This window comes from Boleophthalmus pectinirostris, unplaced genomic scaffold, assembly GCF_026225935.1.
Source record: "Boleophthalmus pectinirostris isolate CB_2022bp ecotype Guang Dong unplaced genomic scaffold, ASM2622593v1 HiC_scaffold_8, whole genome shotgun sequence".
NCBI lineage: Eukaryota > Metazoa > Chordata > Actinopteri > Gobiiformes > Gobiidae > Boleophthalmus > Boleophthalmus pectinirostris.
In genome coordinates this window covers 28,349,731-28,369,040 of record NW_026571515.1, presented here as the reverse complement: position 1 = coordinate 28,369,040, position 19,310 = coordinate 28,349,731, and the positions used below count along the sequence as shown (strand labels likewise).

Below are 19,310 nucleotides of genomic sequence, written 5' to 3'. Positions count from 1 at the left end.
GGTGGAGAAAGATGAAAACAAATATTCTTGGCACTTAAAAAATGCCATACAAGTTAACAATGATAATAATGACAATGTTAATAATATGGTGAAAGCTTCATAAAAAGCTGGTTTTACATAATACATCCCCTTTAAGATCTTGCAAAATCTGATGTGATTTCTCCTTCTAACTCCCTCGAGGCTTCAATGCCATCCTGTGCCAATCCATTATGACAAACATTCACTATGGGGTGTCACCAGAGACATTAACCAAAATAAAACACAAACACTGACAACAGCATTTAAAAGCAAATTAACATAACCAACAGCCTTCTATATTCTCCCTGTTTACCACTGTGACTCTCCCAAATTGAGTCTGATGCCACTTTTCCAGGAGCCCTTCTCACTTGCGCACATCCATTCCCCTAACTGTCACTCAATCACAGCCCATTAATGTCGGTAAAGCCGCGGTGCCCTGGCGCGGTGCTATTGGCAACCATAAATCTCCACTCTGCCTCTGCACCGCGAGTGCCTTGCCCGGAGGACCACGGGCTTCCAAACACACAACATTTTATCTACCCACTGAGCCAGATGCCATTCCTCCCTACTTTGCCCACATTTACAAACAATGCATCCAATGGCTCTCAGGCTGGATGTCCACCTGCAAGAAGCAAGGGCTCTCCGGGGACCCATAAGAGCTGCAGTGGAGTGAATTATCAGACCAAGCAGGCATATTGTCATGTATTGCCATTTCGAGCAAGCTAACATCTTCATTTTAGGCTGATTGTTAGTAAAGATAATAAGTGACATAATTTCAGGAAAAATTAAAATAAAAAAATCAAGCTGTGAGGATAACATTTTAACAAAAGTACTATGAACGATTAAAACTGAAGATGCTGAAGATATTTTTAAGGAAATTATGAAAATAAATCTCACAATTATCCAGACACTGAGCATTGTTTGACGTTTTTTTTAGAGATGAGCAGTGGTGGAAGAACTACTCAGTTTTGTTACTTAAGTAAAAGTACAGATACCAGGGCAAAAACACTCAAGTAAATGTAAAGGTATCACATGAAAATGCTACGTAAAAGTATTAAAGTATTAAAAATTTTCTTAAAGAGTAAAAGTTTGGATACCTAAACATGTTACTCAAGCTACTATTTTTTCTTGATTACGTTCCACCACTGAAGCTGAGGTACGGACTAGTAGTTAAAAAAGATGGCAACCCTAGTCTTAAACTTGCAACTAATCAACCTTATAAGTCAAAGTATACATCAGTGTTTGAGCCTTATGAGTGTAACCTAGTAATCGGGATTCCCACAGTCATAGAAATCCTCGAAAGTCATGGAAATTGAAAATATCGTTTTCCAGGCCTGGGAAAGTCATGAAATTTTGTCAATTCAATGAAAGTTTTGGAAAAGTGATAGAATTTCAATATATGTTTCACACAACTACAGCTTTCTGTTAAGTTATCATTAGGCTATTATGATTATTTCCAAACGTATGCGCCTTATGTTTAAAAGAGATGACAATCAATGCACTGACAGTGTTTTGAATTTAAAAAATACTAGAATACCAAACCATAAGGTGCGTGGAAAGGGTTAACATTTTATATTTAGCCCTAAAAGTCTGATCAACTCTGCAAACGGAGGGTGCCATAAAGTCATGGAAAATTCATTGAGGTCATGAAAAAGCCATGGAAAATTTAACATATTCCCCAATATTAACCTTTAAGAACTTTTTGGATATGTCTCTACATTTTTTGCTCCTTGTTTCCTGAATGCATCATTTACAATGAAAGTCTAGTCTACCATTCAGGTTCATTATGTTACAACAGTTGTATTTATGCTGTATTTGCTATTGTTACTACAGGCCTATTTAAAGTACCATTATTGTAGCATATTAATATAAAGCCCTATATCTACCCTTGCTCCTGTGTTCATTACCTTTCGTCCATTCAGCCACACTGCCGCTTAATGACTCCACCTCATCCTTTATTTCATCTGGATTCACACAGAACACACTGCCTGGCTACATATGACAGACGTTTACTGTGGTTTAACGCTCAAGCACTACAGATGAGGACAAGCGTGACGGCTAAATTGGAAGTCTATGTTTTGTTTATAAAGAAACATAATTACTGATAATGACAACGTCCAGACAGTGAAATAAGGGACGCTGGCCGTTTCCTTTTGGTTGCCTAGAAACAACACTGTAGTAATAAGTTCTAGCAAATCAGGCTAGTGTGTAATTTTGTTAAAATCTTGTTAAAATGTCAACGTTATATCTAAAATAGGGATTTGATTTTCACAAAAGAATAATGAGTTTCATAAAGATGGCAAGTATAGTAGACCGACATAATATGGGCAATATGCAAACCAAGCCAAAGCACAACATGATAACACGCAGCGAAAAATGGTCCAGATATAACAAAATCTACAACCAAATTGTTTTTTTCCTTAAACAGAACTGAAAACGAAAGTGTACTATGCACAAATACATGTTCGTTTAATGACGGGAAAAAATATATAATGAATTAAACGTAAAAGTGCATTCATTGGAAAAATATTTGGCTAACTGCAATTTCCGCTTCATGTTTATGACCAAATGAGCCTTTTCCTTGTAGTGCAGTCTTTAATTGGAGCATTTTCATCTGGGACTTTAGTGACATGTACAACATCCAACCCAGGAAGGACAATAATGAAATCTGACTGCACGGAAAAGGGAATTTAAGATTTGACAAGCTATAAAAAAAACCACTACAACCCCAGCCACATGTTTGGTGTGTTGATCTGTGGCATCGCCGCCTGTCAGATGATCCAGGCTCAGAGAACGCTGCTGTCAGTCACTGTCATATCAGAGGGAGGGAAAAGGAGGACAGTGTCACTGCAGGGGCCAGGGGGATGTTCAGATCACTCCTCCTCTGCAGAGTCTACTATGGCTCTTAATAGACTCCTTTTGTTGTGGTGATTTGCTGGGTTAAGTGAATGTAAAGTCAAGTAAATGCTCTTGTAGGTGGCTTTGATAGATAGCATAGATGGTTATAATCGACAAAGTACTTTTCTAGAGAGGGATCGGCCACCTTCTTGTCTACATGGAGCTGTTATTGCTTTTGTCTGGAATGCCCCACAGTATTCCCATAAACATATTTTGCATGTATTCAGTACTGCTAGAAAATACATTCTTCCATTCTCACTATGACCTGACCTGGCCTGTAATTTGCCCTGTGGTATCAACGGCTAAATAATATCAATGCCATACTTTGGAACATTCTGGGCAAAGCAATAACCTCCCCAAGGTGACATGGAGGTTTCAGTTTCAGTATATTTGTCATTTGCAGTAGAAAAAACACATTGAAAACAATATCCTGTTTCCTATTGAACTATTGTTTTAAACTGAAGTTGGCTTAATTGTGAAGACACTGCTGCCCCCCACCTTTCAGTTCAGTGGATAGAGCCTCACCTTCTGGATTGATAGTGCGACTCTCCTGTGCCCGCGGGGGTCCACAGCCCGCCCGGGTGCAGGCGCGGAGCTGGAACCGATACAAGCGGCCCTCCTGCAGGTCCCGCAGCTGCCACTGGGTGGTGTCAGGAGCACTGATGTTCTTCTCCTGGGACTCCAACACCTCCAGCGAACTCTCATTAACTATGGAGCGAGAGTGTGAGAGATGGGAGAGGGAGAGAGGGAGAAAGAGATTGAGACAGAGAGAGAGAAGAAAGAGAGAGAGGGAGAGGTGAGAGTAGTCATGTCAGTACAGGTGTGGAAGACAGACACACTGAAGAAGTCATCACCAGGTGTGTAACCCGTGCAGAGATAGCAAGTATTCATACTTTTACTCAAGAAGTCTCCTCATGTTTTATGATAAAAGAGTTAGCAACAACAACAAAAAGAGTACAATAGTGGCTATACCTGATTTTTTATGCAGTTGATATGTTGTATAAGTGGTAGAAATGAAACCACTGCTGTCTGCGTTTAATTATAAATTGTAAATGGTAAATGGTCACATTTTTATATAGTGCTTTTCCACCTTCAAAGCACACAAAGCACTTTACAACAAGGAACCACTCACCCATTCACACACTCACACACACTACACCAGTATATGCAGACACTGGGGGCAAGGTGGGTTAAGTGTCTTGCCAAAGGACACAACGACAGCATGACCATATTGTTTTAAAATGTTTCTTGCCTGTGAATCAGGAAGTGTGCTGTTAGAATACTAATGTGTGCAAAACTCAAGCTGATGAAAGATGTGAAACATTCATCATGGTGAATAATTAGGATGCTAGGAATGCAATAGGAAACTAACAACTAACTGATTAAAATAAACTAGTTTCATTTTTTGTCCAGAGCCCTGCCTGTACTCCCAGTAGTAGCACCAACTGTAAAAGCTGTATTACTCACTAGCTATAGTAATGATAGTAATATCAGTAGAAGTATTATTTATATTAATATTTCTTAACAGTACTTGTCCTTGAGTACAAATGTCCATATCGTTAGATAAATGCTAAAGAAATAGTCACCAGTGAGGTATATACAGTATGATAATAAGACATGGTTGTAATGAGGGTCAATGGGAGAGGGAGGCGATTGATGAAGAGATGTCAGGTTAGCTCAAGCTGAAACAGAATGTAGCAGATAGCAGTGGTGACAGGTGAGCCGAGGAGGAATACATTATGAACAGAGCAGAGGCAAGATTAAAGGAACAGACAGAGAGCTCGGGTGGAGAGGGTAAACAAGGAGCAATGGATGAGGAGGAGTGGAGGAGGAGGAGAAGAAAGAAAAACAGGCGCTGCATCAACAAATTAGAATATCATGGAAGTGCCTTCTTAGTTCCCTGGTTTCTTCAAAGTGAAACGTGTACAGTATCAGTATCATACAAAAGAGGTTTACTCAATATGTTAATTTTTAAAAAGAGGTTTCCTTAAGTGATAAATTAAAATGGCTATCCAGTGTTGGTAGAGGTAGGGTTACATGAATAATTGTTGTGTGCAATTTGATAAAAATGTCACGAAGTTCAACACCTTCTCTGGCAGCATAAATAAACAAAAGTGAAATTATTTTTTCACAATAGCCTCAGAAAGTGGTGCCATTATTCATCTCTAAAGGTGTTACTGTTGTCAGTTGAAAGGACTTTGAGTCATGAGATAAATATTGCGAGTTTGTGACCACAGTCCTTAACAAATAATAATAAGGTTCAGCATGGATTTCTATTTTGTATATTTCTTTCTTTGTATATTTTCTGACCTATGTTATAGTGTCATCACAAATAGACCTGGAGTTGTGTTTTGTTTCATTCACACATGTTTAACACACAAACCCTTCATATTTAGGCTGAGTTCTTCTCTCAAACAGAAAGCACTCTGTTCCACCTTGTGATGTCATGTGGTAAAACAGGAAGTACTGCACTGTGTTTTTAAACTCCATACACCTTCACTAAAATCATTTGGATAATGTATTACAACTTGAAAACTACCACTTCATGACATCACAAGGTGAAACCGAGCATTTGGAGATTTGGAGATGTAGACAGATTAATAATAAATGATTACTCAAACATGTGTAAACAAAACAAAACCTAACCCCAGGTATGTTTTTGAGGTAATGACATTACAACATGGCTTAAAACTCACAAGTGTCAATTTTGTGTAATATAGGACCTTTAAACATTTCAATCTCCGTGCAGCCAAGCATGTGACACCACCTGACCAAGTTACAGGCCTGTCAAGTTAAAGTAACAGATCCCCACCAGAAAACAACTGCAAACATATAAACTATAAAATAAAAATACTGTGTCTCTACTAAATTATTTAAGTGTTACATGAAATTCTTAATATTCTTTTATACATGCAGTGGGCATTCCTGGGAAACTGGAAACAGACCAAAAGAGAAATTAAACATGGGATATCTAGAGACATGTGAAGAGTTGCAGTCACAAGCAGGAATACCCAACATACATTATACATCAAAGTACAGTGTGTGTGCAGACTGAGAGAGCATTGCATTTCTCCAGGAACCTCCCTCGCTGATATCACGCTGGGCAGACATTAAAATGCAGGTGCAACTGTGCTCAGACTGTTGAGGAAAATCTATGTTATGAGCCTCTCCTAAGCTATTTCAAATATGTGCGATTGGGGAGATGCTGTAATTACCTGAACCTTAAATGAGCTGTAGCCTCAAATCAACTTTATACCAGTATATAGCTTTGTATCACACTTACATGAAATCAACATGAATATAAAGGCAAATACTGTAGTCACAATAGTAAATTCTAAAACTCAGTTGTGATACCAAAGAATAGGATTGATACTCAATACCTAACACTGCCAAGATTACACAAAAATGGCACCAAAAAAATAAATAAAAATACTTCAATACTAGTTTCAGTGCTTTACACATTTATACATATGGCTATTATATATGTTAATATTATAGCCTTTTTACAGTTAATTGTATTACAGCTACACACTAGGCACTGTAGACCCTAGTGCCCACCCATGTGAGCCAATGTAAGTGCAATGTTAACAGTTCACAGTAATAGAAAACAAGAATAACATTTTATTATTAATACTTTTGAAGTTTGAAATGCAGACATAGGAAAGGTGAACTAGTTAAACTTTAGCTTGTTAAATATATACAAAAGTATAAAAACACTTGCTCAAGCATACCATAACTTTTTCACTCACATCATTAAGTGCCAATAAATCTGTATTTTTGCTATGGACCGTTTGAACTTTTGAAATGAAATGTCTCCAGGCAGCTAATGCATCCAGCACAAACCTTGGACTATCTTTGTCCATGTACCCTATAGAGTTCTAGTCATCATGTCTTGGCTACATCGTCTGCTTATTTATGTCCTTCAGAAGAAGTCAAGAGAGTCACGCTCAGTCTGCTTCCTCCTGATCTTTGTGCTGGACCCAGCAGCAAACGTACGTCAAGAAAATGTGCACACAGTATGTTATCGCACATATGGAGGAGTGTTTTTAATAATGAGGAGTGTGAGGTGTTTAAACAGCACAATAATGCACTATGTCACCATGGAAATGGAAACACATAAATTATGCATTTTACTCTTTCATATTTTGTTATTACAGTACTTGCTGTTCTTGTGCCTCTAAATACTTGACATTGCCTGTACGGAGCTCATCAGTGGGTAGAGACTTGCCAATAGACATTTCATTTTATTAATAATAATAATCTTAATAATCTTTATAGTCTTATGGTAAAGCTTGAGGGCGGATCAGCCATGTGGTAACCATGTGAATAATAGAAAGTAAAATGTATTTCTAACACTTAAAACAACCATAAAGTTGTATTTTGTTAGATTTAAGACATCTAAAAAATATGTTTTGATTAAAAATAATATGTTTATATATGTTTAAAGTCCATGGGAAAAAAGTATGGGAATTTACATTCTGAAACCAGAAAACTCCACCCACAATTAGTCTCCATACACCATAGTTGCATGGGTGAGCATCAGTTAAAAATGAGAATTATGAATGAATGACTATGTGTACTGAAGCAGTACACTGACTGCATCAAAACAAAAATATGTTGCACCCACGCTTGCTCATTTGTATTGTTCCTACATGACATCAGTGACCATATTTTACTCCAAACTGGTAAAGCTCAGTGGATGAGTGGATTGGCATCACTAGAAAAAAAATAAAAAGAGAAACTCTGAGTTTTTTTTTGTGCGCCTTCAACTCAAGTACTACTTCTTCTAACAGCAATCATAGAAATCAACAGATTTTGGACCATGCATTTTGAACTTCTAACACACTAAACCTGTGGAAGTGTGAGCACATGTATAACCTTACATAAACTTGAATAAGGAAGAACAGGACATAATGTATTGAAAATCTGACCAGACCTGGTGGGCAGGGGCGTAGGCATCAAAGGGTTGTCTCTAGCTTCCCATTTTACACAAAAGATTTAACAAATGTCAGCCGACAAGAGCGTAGCCTTTGAAAACAGAGCAAATCCAATAAAAGACCCTCCCTCACTCCTTCACCCGAACTGTCCACTCATATAAAGGTAGCCAGTTTGTAGAGATGAAGCGTTTGTGAGTGATAAATGCCAAAGAAATTGAAGAAAAAAGATGCTATTGAGTGGGATGTTCCCTTTTAGAGCAAAAACCTGCAGTCCAAGAGGGGAGAAAAGATAAGATGCACAGAAAGAACTGTCAAAATTCAGTCCCAAAGCCAGAGCACAAATTAGCCTGCTGCAGGGAAGGAATAGAGTAGTGGGTTCAGAATTAAACAGTGCCACCTTGTGTTCACTGGGAGACCATAATGTATTGAAGAGAGGAGAAAGGGAGAGTGATTGAAAGAGTAAACAGCAGGCTATCAGCTTCATCAAATGAGAAAAAACAACCCAAGGCTCAAAGGTAAACAGGAACTTCAATCTTTGCTCTTAAGTTACTAACTGCCCCCACATAACATAAAGAAATAGTCAGGCAAATTACTAATGAGGTAAAATTGAGACTGGAGCTTTTAACAGACCCCAAAATTCATCCAAGTGGAAGCAACTTATTAAAAAAAGACTGCAATCAGTGTAATCAATAGAGTACAGATATGTGACTTACTGAGGTGATACTGGAGGAGGTAGCCTGTGAGGATGCCCTTTGTCTCAGACGGTGGACCCCAGACCAGTAAAATGGAGTCTTTTTGTGCATTTGAAGTCGTCAGGATGGGCACCTGGCCAGGAACTGTAAGAAAAATAATATAATCTCACATTAAAATATATGGCTATTCAATATACATATACTGAGAAGAGAGAAGAGATACATATATACATATGAGAACTATTATTTTCCAAAGAAAGACACTTTTAGTTATGAACAGCCCTCTGTCAGTTGTCAGAAACCTGACAATTTAACAGGGCTGTCATCATGTCATGGATTTCCTCTGAATTCTTTCTTCTCATCTTTATTCGATCTTCTTTTTTTAGCCTGAAGCAACAAGAGGTACTGTATATATGAAAAGGTAAACAACTGGGAGCTATTTTTACTTGGCTTCATTTGTCTCCACAGTAAGGTCCGTGAACAAAAGTCACAAGAATATGTTATGTATTAACCTTGTATTATTCAAAATCTTAAAGCAACATTTTTGGATTTTCTTACTAGTGCAATGTATATAATCAAAAACATTCAACTCCAGCATGTATGGTTACCTTTACTGTTCTTTTTTAAGCAAATGTTATCCTCTTAAATTTAAAGTGGATGAGTGAATTAGTCACTGATGCAAACCAGCAATTATCTCTGCCTCATTTAAAACCACATATTTAATTGTCTGTGTAATCCCTCAGTCATCCAGTTCGGATCCGTAGCAAAAGAAAAAATCTGGACACAGTTTTTACTTTTGTCCACTTGACAGAATTATACATTTTCTTTTGACACGTATTTAACTGGAATTTATTGCCTTTTCTTTTCATTATTTAAAAAAAATATATATATATTTTTTACTTTTTGCTTTTTGAATTGTTTCTATCTGATTATCTACGCATAACACTCTGGAACCTGTATGAATACTACACACACTTGTAACAGGATTGCATTGTTTATGTGCAACAACAACAACAACAAAGCAGCCAGTGATTCAACAGGCAATAAGAAGAGGAGAAAACCATACTGGAGCCTGCATATGTATGATGACTAAGACTAAGAGGCCAGTCTCTGAAAAAAAATATTTCTACTTTAAGTCCAATTATCCACTTTTCCTCTTACAACAACTATAATTTTGTCAGATTTACAGTCACATTTTCCCATTGGTATATGATTTCAGTTCCAAAATAGTAATTCTTTCTTCTTCTTGTGAGTGCATGCTTCTCCACAGTAACAGCCGACTTAATAGCTGTTTTCCATTCTCTTGTAGTTTCACTTTTTCTGCTCTTCCGACCTGTGCAAGTCATTAAACATTTTCTGGGTCTTTAATGGAAGCGAGGTTTTGACATTGGCTGTCACTTCAGATTCGTACACACAAGAAAAGAGACACGGCATGATGCTTTATAACTTTATAATGTATAGGGAAAGTGGTGGTCCTTCTCACCTCCTTCGGGAGTGCTGAAGCTGACCGGGTCACTCTTTGGCCCATTGCCCTTCTTATTGAACACATTGACGGTGAGGCTGTACTCAGAAAACGGTTCAAGCCTGGGCACAATGGCGTGATTCCTTTTTCCGGGAAAGGACAGGGATTGGCGTTCGTCTAAAAGCTTGCTTGGATTCAGAAAGCTTCGTTTTCTCAACCAGTGAATCTGTGGGAGGAGAGCGGCAGAGTGGTTAGTTTGAGACAGGGAGATGAAGAGGGTCAAACAAAGCAGAGATCTGACAAGGCAGAAATTGTTAAGGAGGAAGTGTATAATGAGACAGATGACATGATTCTTGCAATTAGAAGCTCGCTCTGATGAACTGCCTACAACAGTGTAACTACTGCATGTGCACTTGGTATCAGCTAACGCTAAAAACATTATTGGGCTGTGACAAAAATGGTTTGTAGTTTCAATAATTCTTGTAATATTCAGGTATGTTCCAGACTAAGACAGACTACACAATATTTTGAAGTTCAAACCAAAATACAACAATATACAGAGATATACTACTTACTAGTTACTTGTTAAGTGTTGGAAACAAGAATAATGTGCTTACAAAAACATATTACTGCTAAATTGTTAGTTAGATTAGATTAGATTTCTTATCATTGTGCAAAATGCAACAAAACTTTGAAAGAGCAAAACTGCAGCAGTAAAAAGGAGTAAAATGTTACAAATAAACACATTCTCACATCTATATCAATAAAAAAAAAAACACATTAATTAAATATGTATTTAGCTAACAGTACTGTATCTGTTTTTCAGGCATAATAAAAAAATACAACTATCTACTCCTTTACCTTATGGATTTTATGGTCTTAAACTTAAGCGTTCCAGTTTATTGCACTGAGGTCTTAGTTGTTTGTCAGTGCTGAGTCCGGAAAGTGTTTTTGGAACATGATTACTCACATTGTATCCCCCCAGATGCCCTCGCACTGTGACAGGTGGGACCGGGGTCCAGCTAACTCGCAGCACAGTGGTGTTGATCACCTCCACTGCCACGTCCCGCGGAGCTGCAGTGGGAACTAAACACAGGCAGAGCCAGGGGTCAGTAAAGCAATAGACACAATATGAAGAATACAAAAAGTTTTAGCGCAACCACAAAGTTTATTTGTCCTGAAGGTAAAAAAGTACTCTCAGTTCTATTTATTGTTAAAATGTGCGATACAATATAACAACTTTACTTTGTACGCAACAAAAACTCCCAAAAATATGTACATTTCCCCAGTAGAGACATGCATGTGTGGGTGAGTTAAATGTCTCTTAGTGAACTAATGTGATGGAGAGTGGTTGTCTCACAGAACTGCAGCTAACTGGCCACAGTCCAGGTTGTGACTGCCCCAGGCCTATAATGGTGGAATAGGCTCCAGCCACCCACATTCTCTAATGGGAGGAAGCTATGAAGAACTTATGGAATATAAATAATATAAAACATTCTATTATGGGTCTGTTTTTAGAAGGTTTTGTTGTGAGACCTTCTGAAATTTTTGTGTAGCAATTATTATTTTCACACTAAAACTTTCCTTTCTTTTTATGGATGTCAAGACTGTAATTATAATTAAAAGTAGATATAATTAGAATGCTGTTAGAATTCTTTCAGCAAAATTAAAATATAATGTAGAAATATTACATGTTTGTTAGAGATCAACCAATATGTGTTTCATCATGGCCAATTATTTTAGAATCCAGAGCATTCGATAGTCAGGCTTGATACTTTTACATGATTTGAACTGAGCACTGTCTTAATTGTTATACCGATATATTGGCCTATCCCTAAGGTGTGTTATGTTTTGCTAACTGCATATAGCTACTGCAGTATTCAAAATCTACTCTTCATATTCAGCTATTGAAAAACAAGCCTTTCCTTATTTTTCCGATATATACTGATATATTTATGCAGTACAAAAAACACCAATGAAGCCCCTGACTCCTATCACAAAGCAACAGCACATCTATCATGAAAGCCAAATGCGCTAAACAAGGCGGGATGAATTCAAAGGCTCACTGGAGAGAAGCACTCTGCCGCTGCGGGCCTACTCAAGCTGTGTCGTGATCTGTGAAAACTCCCACAGTTTCTCACACACAAGGGAAACACAGGCCACGAGACACCTGCTGTACACAACTACGTTTTCTTAGGGGGCTAATAGTCACTACTACACACCTGCACAGAGCTAGAACAACAAGAGAGGAGGAACTCAACCTGAGACATTTTCACGAAGGCAATGCCACACAACAGCTGAAGGCAACAGGGGAGGAACAAATAAAACAGAGGTGTTATGGCAGATTTTTACAACTGTCATGTAGGTATTAAGATCTAGTGCTTTATCCTTCAAAAATACATCCAAATGATTGCTTGCTTTATAAGGCATCAAAGTTTTTAACTATGTCATGTGATTGTGGTTTGAAGAGTTGAAAATATGAAAACTGTTGTAATGCTTTTCGGTAGGAATTAGAGAAAGAGGAAAAATGATGCACAAAAGGTCAATGTCAAATGTTTTCAGATACATCTCCAGTCAAACATTATTCCACTAAAAGCACCAAGAACTATGGCATTTCAGTGGTCTTTCATTCTTTCTTTCTTTCTTTTTTAAACATTTTTTATGCTTAAGTACTGATTTAGAACTTTAGTCCTGTTCCAGTCCTTCACTCCATACTCAGTGTTGGGTGGATGAAGTGTCTTGCATAAGTACACAGCAGCAGTACGCAGTAAACTAGAGCTACAGCTGGGCCCACTATAACACTTTATATTCCCTGTGGTCTTCCACCCCAAAACTACCCAGGCCCAACTTGCTTACCTTTTGGAGATAAGACAAAATCAAGCATTTTTGAAGGTGGTATAGTCTTGCAACTAGCCTCAACATACTACGAATGGCCTGCTTGATAATCCAATGTAATTGATAAAGACATAAAAAGCATAAAGTGTCTCATGTCTAGAAATGTTTTTGAGCTACTGTGTCTTTGTCCACTTACCATCTTCTCCTGAGTACCCTGTGATAATTTTCGGTTCAGGCCCCCACCCGTGACTGTTCCTGCTTTGGATTTTGATCTCGTACGGCACAAACGTTGACGTATTCCTCACGACAAAGGAGTGTCTTTTGACAAGAGACTCTTTGAATTCTTCATCTACGCCCAGCCTCCTGTAGCTCACCCTGTACTCAAGGCCCGGTCCATTGTGCTCAGTAGGCAACAGCGGCTGTGAAAGAACCATGAAGCAACAAGACTTTAATGATATTCACAGCTGCAAGTGTCATCGTTTTTACTGTACAAATATATAGATGGAAAATGGTTCACTCACATCCCAGCTTATTTCCATTTGATGAGGTAGGTAGCCTTGAATTTTGATGTTCTCTGGGTTTTGATCAGGTGCTGTGAAGACATATAAACTAAGGGTAAATCATCATATGCAGTTTTATATACTCTCTATACTATTCTAGATTAAGGTTTAAGGTGAACACAATTAGGGCAAGGTGACAAGACCAAAAAATCAATCACAATTTTCAATATGACAAATATCGTTTTCAATCTTTTTCTTTTTAAAATATAAACAAGACAGACTTTAAATCTGTACTTAAAATACTACAAAAATACCGTAATTTCCAGACTATTGAGTGCACCTGAATATAAGCCACATCAACAAAATTCTAACTAAATTTTAAAATTGTACATATATAGGCTGCACCTGAATATAAGCTGCAGGCGTCTACGCCTTCAAGAACTTTTTCAAGTTCGGGCTGTCTGCTTTTATCACCTCTGAAAGCTTTTGTCATTGAGTCAGTTCATCACGCTGCTGTCTCAATCGCCTCACTATCGACTCATAGATGCCGAGCTCACATGCAGCAGCTCGATTTCCTTCTTCGACAGCCACATCAATTGCCTTTAACTTAAAAGCTGCATCATTTGCATTTCTTTGTGTGTTTTCCATGAGGAGGGTGTGTGCATGAAGCGCAAAATAACTGTTCAAAACACAATCAAACGAGCATCTTCCTCGGCGCATCATTCCGTCTCTGCGCATATCTCCTTCAGAAAGAGAAGCTATCCTGTCTGGTCTCATGTCAATGTTATGCTCCATATCCATGTGTGAGTGTCTCGTAGGATTTCAGCAGATTTCAGACTCTCCCGGGGGCTAGACTAGTTGTATCGATCAGGGATGAGTGGATGTCCGGCTACTGAATTTTGAAACATTTCTTCTCGTCATTTACACACCCACCTGCATAACGCATAAGGATAAGACGTAACCCCCTCTCTAATGTGCATTTAGCATTATAACTTATTTTATCACACGGTGATAAACTGAAAACATTGCTAGCTAGCACTACAACTTCATGTGAACCCTAGATCGATGTGTGAACCGCACAGTCAGCATTGCTTTCTGCACTCAGGTTGCACGTGCATTCGCTGTGCTACCAAACCATAGACCGTATATATGAATGGACAATGTGCCAAACAAATGATCTGTCCATATATTAGCCACATCCTTTTATAAGACGCAAGGTTCAAAGTGTGAGAAAAAATAGTGACTTATAGTCCGGAAATTAGTAGTCACTTTCATTCCATAAAAGTCAAAATTGCGCTCCAAACAGCATGCATTTGACATAGGATTGGCTGAAGAACTCTCTATTAAAAACATCCAAGTTGATCAGTGATGATATGAAATTCAATCAAGTCAATTCAGTTGAGTTCATTTACGCTTAATTAGCTTTACGTTCTCATAAGAGGTAAGTTATGGTAGCTTTTCTTAAAAGAGTTCAAACATCACAGTGATCAAAGCACGTTGAAGGAGGGGAGACCATAGACAACACAGAAACGAATTGCATCACAAATATTTTCTCTCCAAATTACAGGGAATACCACGTGACTATTAAATTTTAAGTTAACCCACCATTTTCTCAGTTTTCCTCATGTCAATTTCTATCATTTTAATGTTTTGATGTTTATAAAGTCACTTGACTGCAATAACTTTCATTTTCTTTCACCTCGACCTGAGATTTGAGGTGTTTTTGAAGCATGCCTTGAAGGTTCAAACAGGTTTTGCACAGCTGGTGACGCAAATATTCAAATGGAAGAGTCAAGGTGAAGCATTGACATGTACTGGTGCAGATACTGTGGGATTTCAAGACCTTCAAAACTATCTCCTAACCCCCCATTGCTACTAAATCCTCTGGCTACATCCTCCTCCTTTCTGTGCATTTCAAAAGAGTAGTTAAAACTTTGCATATAGGTTCAGAAACAGCCAGATAAGCCCAAGATGAAAACATAATACAGTTATGCGAGTGTTACCAGCAGGGGGCGTTTTGTGTCTCAGCGTGGGCTCACTGGGGGGTCCTGGTCCCACCATATTAGCGGCGTACACTCTGAACTGATAGCTGAGGTGTCCGTGTAAAATCAGGTTGGCGGTTGCCAGGTTACCAGGGACTTTCTTCAGTTCCTTCCACTTCCCCGGATCCCACTGGCTCTCCTCGTACTCCACCACGAATTCTGCAGTCAGACGCGATAAAAGAGGTTTAGCCACCAGCACAATAGTCAAACTTTCACATGGGGCTTATGATACACTGCAGACTTTTTTAGATACAAGAAGATGTGTGTACTAGCATAGTGTAGGTAGTGTAGTGTGTGTATCCTTTAAAAGTTTATATAAAAAAGTTCTAAATTCAACAATGCAACTGGATGCAAAGATAAAGTTTAGTAAACTCACATTATTTCCACATTTTACAATCTGCAAACTGAAACTATAATTCAAACAGTCAAACATTCAGTACAGTATTTTTATGGTTAACATCTGATTATAGAGCATATCAACGGCTATATTAAATCTTGATTTGGATGCAGCAGTAACTCAAATTCTCAATACGATGGAGCACTGGACCAATTTATTTAATGCTTAACAATAAAGCAGGGAGTAATTATACTGAAGAATTAATATTGCACCTGTGACTGGGCTGTTGTTTTCATTTCCAGGAGTCCAGGACAAGCTGATATTTCTGGGGCCTTGAAGTTCAGAAATCTCTAAATTCACAGGAGCATCTGGAATATCTACAATACAAGAAAATACAAAAATAACATTTTATAAACATTAAAAGGTCCTATATTACACAAATTTGATATTGTGAGTCATGTTATAATGATGTTACCTCATCAAAAACATACATGGAATTGTGTTTTGTAGTGTTGTAGTCAAGACCGCACTAATCGAGACCAAGACCAGTCCAAGACCACAGGGTCCCGAGATCAGGACAAGACCAAGACCTCTGAGAGTTGAGACCAATACAAGACCGAGACCACGCCTCATCGAGACCAAATTAAGACCAACTTTGTCATTTCCTACCTTTATTTGTATTGTATTGTATTGTTTGTTTTTTTAAATCTATCTCCATGTTATCTGATTAATGTTCATTTAGGCTTAAAATAGACCAAGTAAACTGTATTCAAGCACAGAGTAAGTTTCTCTCACATCCACTGGCACTTTATAGAAAACAACTTCAACACTACCGGTAATCAAGTGGGTTTTTTCAAGTTCATAATATTTACAGTTACATTCTCTTACTGGTTCTGCAGTGAGACAAGACTGAGATGCCATCAAGAGTAAGTCTAAATGCGCTTGAGTCTGGGACGAGATCAAGACCGTAAAAATACGAGGTCGGTCTCGAGACCAAGAGCAGTCTTGAGTACTACAACACTAGTGTTTTGTTTTATTCACACATGAGTAATCTTTTGCTGTTAGTCTGTCTACATCTCCAAAGCTCAAAATGCACTTTTCCACCTTGTGATGTCGTGAATTTGCAGTTTTCAAGTTAACAGCTACCATTTAACTTTTGTTTAGTAGAGATAGTCTTAAGTTATCCAGAGGAGCACTTCCTGTATTACAACATGACAATTTCAGTTTCAATTAAATTTGAGAGAAGAACTCAACCTAAATATTCAGTGTGTGCTAAACACGTGTAAATGAAATAAAACACAACTCCAGGTATTGTGATGAAGAAACAACATTATAAAATAGATCTGAACATAGAGTAGTATGGGCCCTTTAATAAAGGTGCTTAAGAAATATAATATAAAAACATACCTAAAACTGTCACTATAGCAGAGGCATTGTCCATGTCAACGCTGGTTCTTGCTATACATGTGTAAACTCCTTGGTCACTCAAGTTCACGTTCATGATTTGCAGCATCCCTTTGGTCAGAAAGTATCTGTAAGAGACACCAATACAGCATGTACATTAGTGGTGCATAAAATATATATGTGTATATACATAGAAAGCAGGCTATCCATCCCACTGTGTACAAGTCTTTATTCTCAAGGTCCTGTTAATGCATCAATCATATTTTCATAATCTCTCCCACAGCATTAGCCAGCCTTGAAGTCAAGCCGCTGCTTTCATTAGAATGAGAAGCGGGATGTAAGCTTTTATGGCATTTGTGATTTAGAACACATTTGCAAATCAATAAACACACTCAAAGAAATGGCACCTACTTTTCTTCAAAGTTAAGTGGGATCTCCTCATCATCTTTCATCCATGTCACCTCAAAGCTGTTTTCTAGGCTTTTATCAAACTCCGCTCCGCACATTAGCTGAGCCGCTGTCCCACTGATGACCTGTGTGTCCTGGGGTAGGGTCACGATTTTGGTTGGATCTGAAGAATAAACGCAAACAAAAATAAGTAATTAAAAGTAAGTTCATAGTACAAAAGTCTCTAATATCTGTCATGCTATCTTCATTTTTACATTTTCCTAATGCTAGTCATCTCAGTTGCTACTTCCTCAGCCAGCCAAGAATACACACTTCTCTGATACTTTACAAAAAAAAAAGTGTTCTTGACAGCATCTGGTTAGCACTATTATCTCCCTTATTTCAAATAGGCGAGATTGACAGCTGGATAGGTCAATCCAGAGCATGCGATGTCATGGATGGAAGTAAAAAAGAACACATGGGATTGACAAACACTGCAGATTTCAGCAGAATCAATGAGTGAACCATTGAACACAAGCTCCTCCATTTTCCATGACTAAAATAAACAAGCTTGATTGCAGGACATGCTGACCAGACTGAGAGATCTTCTATTAAGAATATACAAAGAGAATCAAACATAACTTGGCATGTGCTTAACAAAAAATGGTCTATCATCTTGGTCTATCCACAAGAATCAGTTGCCATTATCTCAATTCAAAACATACAGTTAATATCACATAATTCATCTGGAACAATCATGTTTTTACACTTTTACCAGTACCTTTCACATCCAGCAGGGCGGTGATTGAAGACTTGCCCTCTGAGTTGGAGGCCACACACACATACCCCCCACTGTCGTTTTTTTCTGCACTGATGAGCTGAAGTGAGTTGTTCGTCAGGACCAAGAGCCTCTCCCCTTCGATGTCTGCTGAAATCTCATTCCTGGCCCTAGGAGAGAGTTTTCAAACCCGCTTTAGCGTGCTAATTAGACAGCCATGTTGCCTAGAAACGGCAAAAAGAATAAGACTAAAATTACAGTTTTGTCAAGATTTGATTGCGGTTGATTTTTAGTTGGGTAGCTAATTAAAATTCTTTGTTGCGCTCAATTTGCATCAATTAAATGTCCCTTTCTTCCAGCAAGGTCAAGCCTATAAGATGCATTACAAGTTCTGATTTGGAAATAGTAAGTTTCAATCAATCTAGTATAAATTCTATGTGTATTTATATGTGAAATTTTGTACATTGACACACGCTGTCAAAGATGTTCTGTACTGACGAAGCTTCTTTAATTAGCTGTATACTACAAATGGAGGAGGCTATCTCATTAAAAAGGCACAGGTGTCAGCAGACTGTGGCTCACAGACACCTCAAGCATTTGGGGATTATTAGTGCGACCCAAGGCTGTTAGGAAGGAGCAATTTCCTCCCACACAAAAACTGTGAAAATTGTTTTGTTTTAACACAAGGCACTGGGATGGTGTGGTAAGAAAACCTGTCGAGTAAATAATGTGTTTTCAAGTCCACAGCAAAATCTATTCTTTGTAATTATAACAATGTTTAAGCTATACATTCAAACTGGAGGTTGGTCTATTTTTTTTTATCATACTCGTAACTACAGCTACTTAAACCAAACTGTACCCAAGTTTTTCCAGGTATTTCAGCAAAATTTGCCTTGCTCCAGTACAGATATATTGTCTAAGCAGCTTTTGAGGTCAATTACTGTACCGGTATATGTCTGCTGTGTACTGTCTGGATCTAATTGTAAATTGTTTTATTGTCCAATAATCAGGAAGTGCGTG

At 38.1% G+C, this 19,310-nt stretch overlaps 1 protein-coding gene across 4 annotated transcripts in view; it reads right to left on the bottom strand.

Annotated features, from left to right (window-relative positions):
* Window positions 1–19,310, bottom strand: part of LOC110164560 (neural cell adhesion molecule L1-like protein) — a 77,818-nt gene that overhangs the window by 21,984 nt on the left and 36,524 nt on the right. For all 4 annotated transcript variants that reach the window (XM_055166325.1, XM_020929620.2, XM_055166327.1 and 1 more), the window contains exons 12-22: window positions 18,294–18,460; window positions 17,537–17,696; window positions 17,129–17,253; window positions 15,994–16,098; window positions 15,346–15,543; window positions 13,364–13,434; window positions 13,039–13,261; window positions 10,978–11,093; window positions 10,029–10,233; window positions 8,567–8,689; window positions 3,442–3,624 (exon numbers count right to left, since the gene is read on the bottom strand). In XM_055166325.1, the coding sequence (XP_055022300.1) occupies window positions 3,442–3,624; window positions 8,567–8,689; window positions 10,029–10,233; window positions 10,978–11,093; window positions 13,039–13,261; window positions 13,364–13,434; window positions 15,346–15,543; window positions 15,994–16,098; window positions 17,129–17,253; window positions 17,537–17,696; window positions 18,294–18,460 (1,676 nt within the window). The remainder of the gene's footprint in view (window positions 1–3,441; window positions 3,625–8,566; window positions 8,690–10,028; window positions 10,234–10,977; window positions 11,094–13,038; window positions 13,262–13,363; window positions 13,435–15,345; window positions 15,544–15,993; window positions 16,099–17,128; window positions 17,254–17,536; window positions 17,697–18,293; window positions 18,461–19,310) is intronic.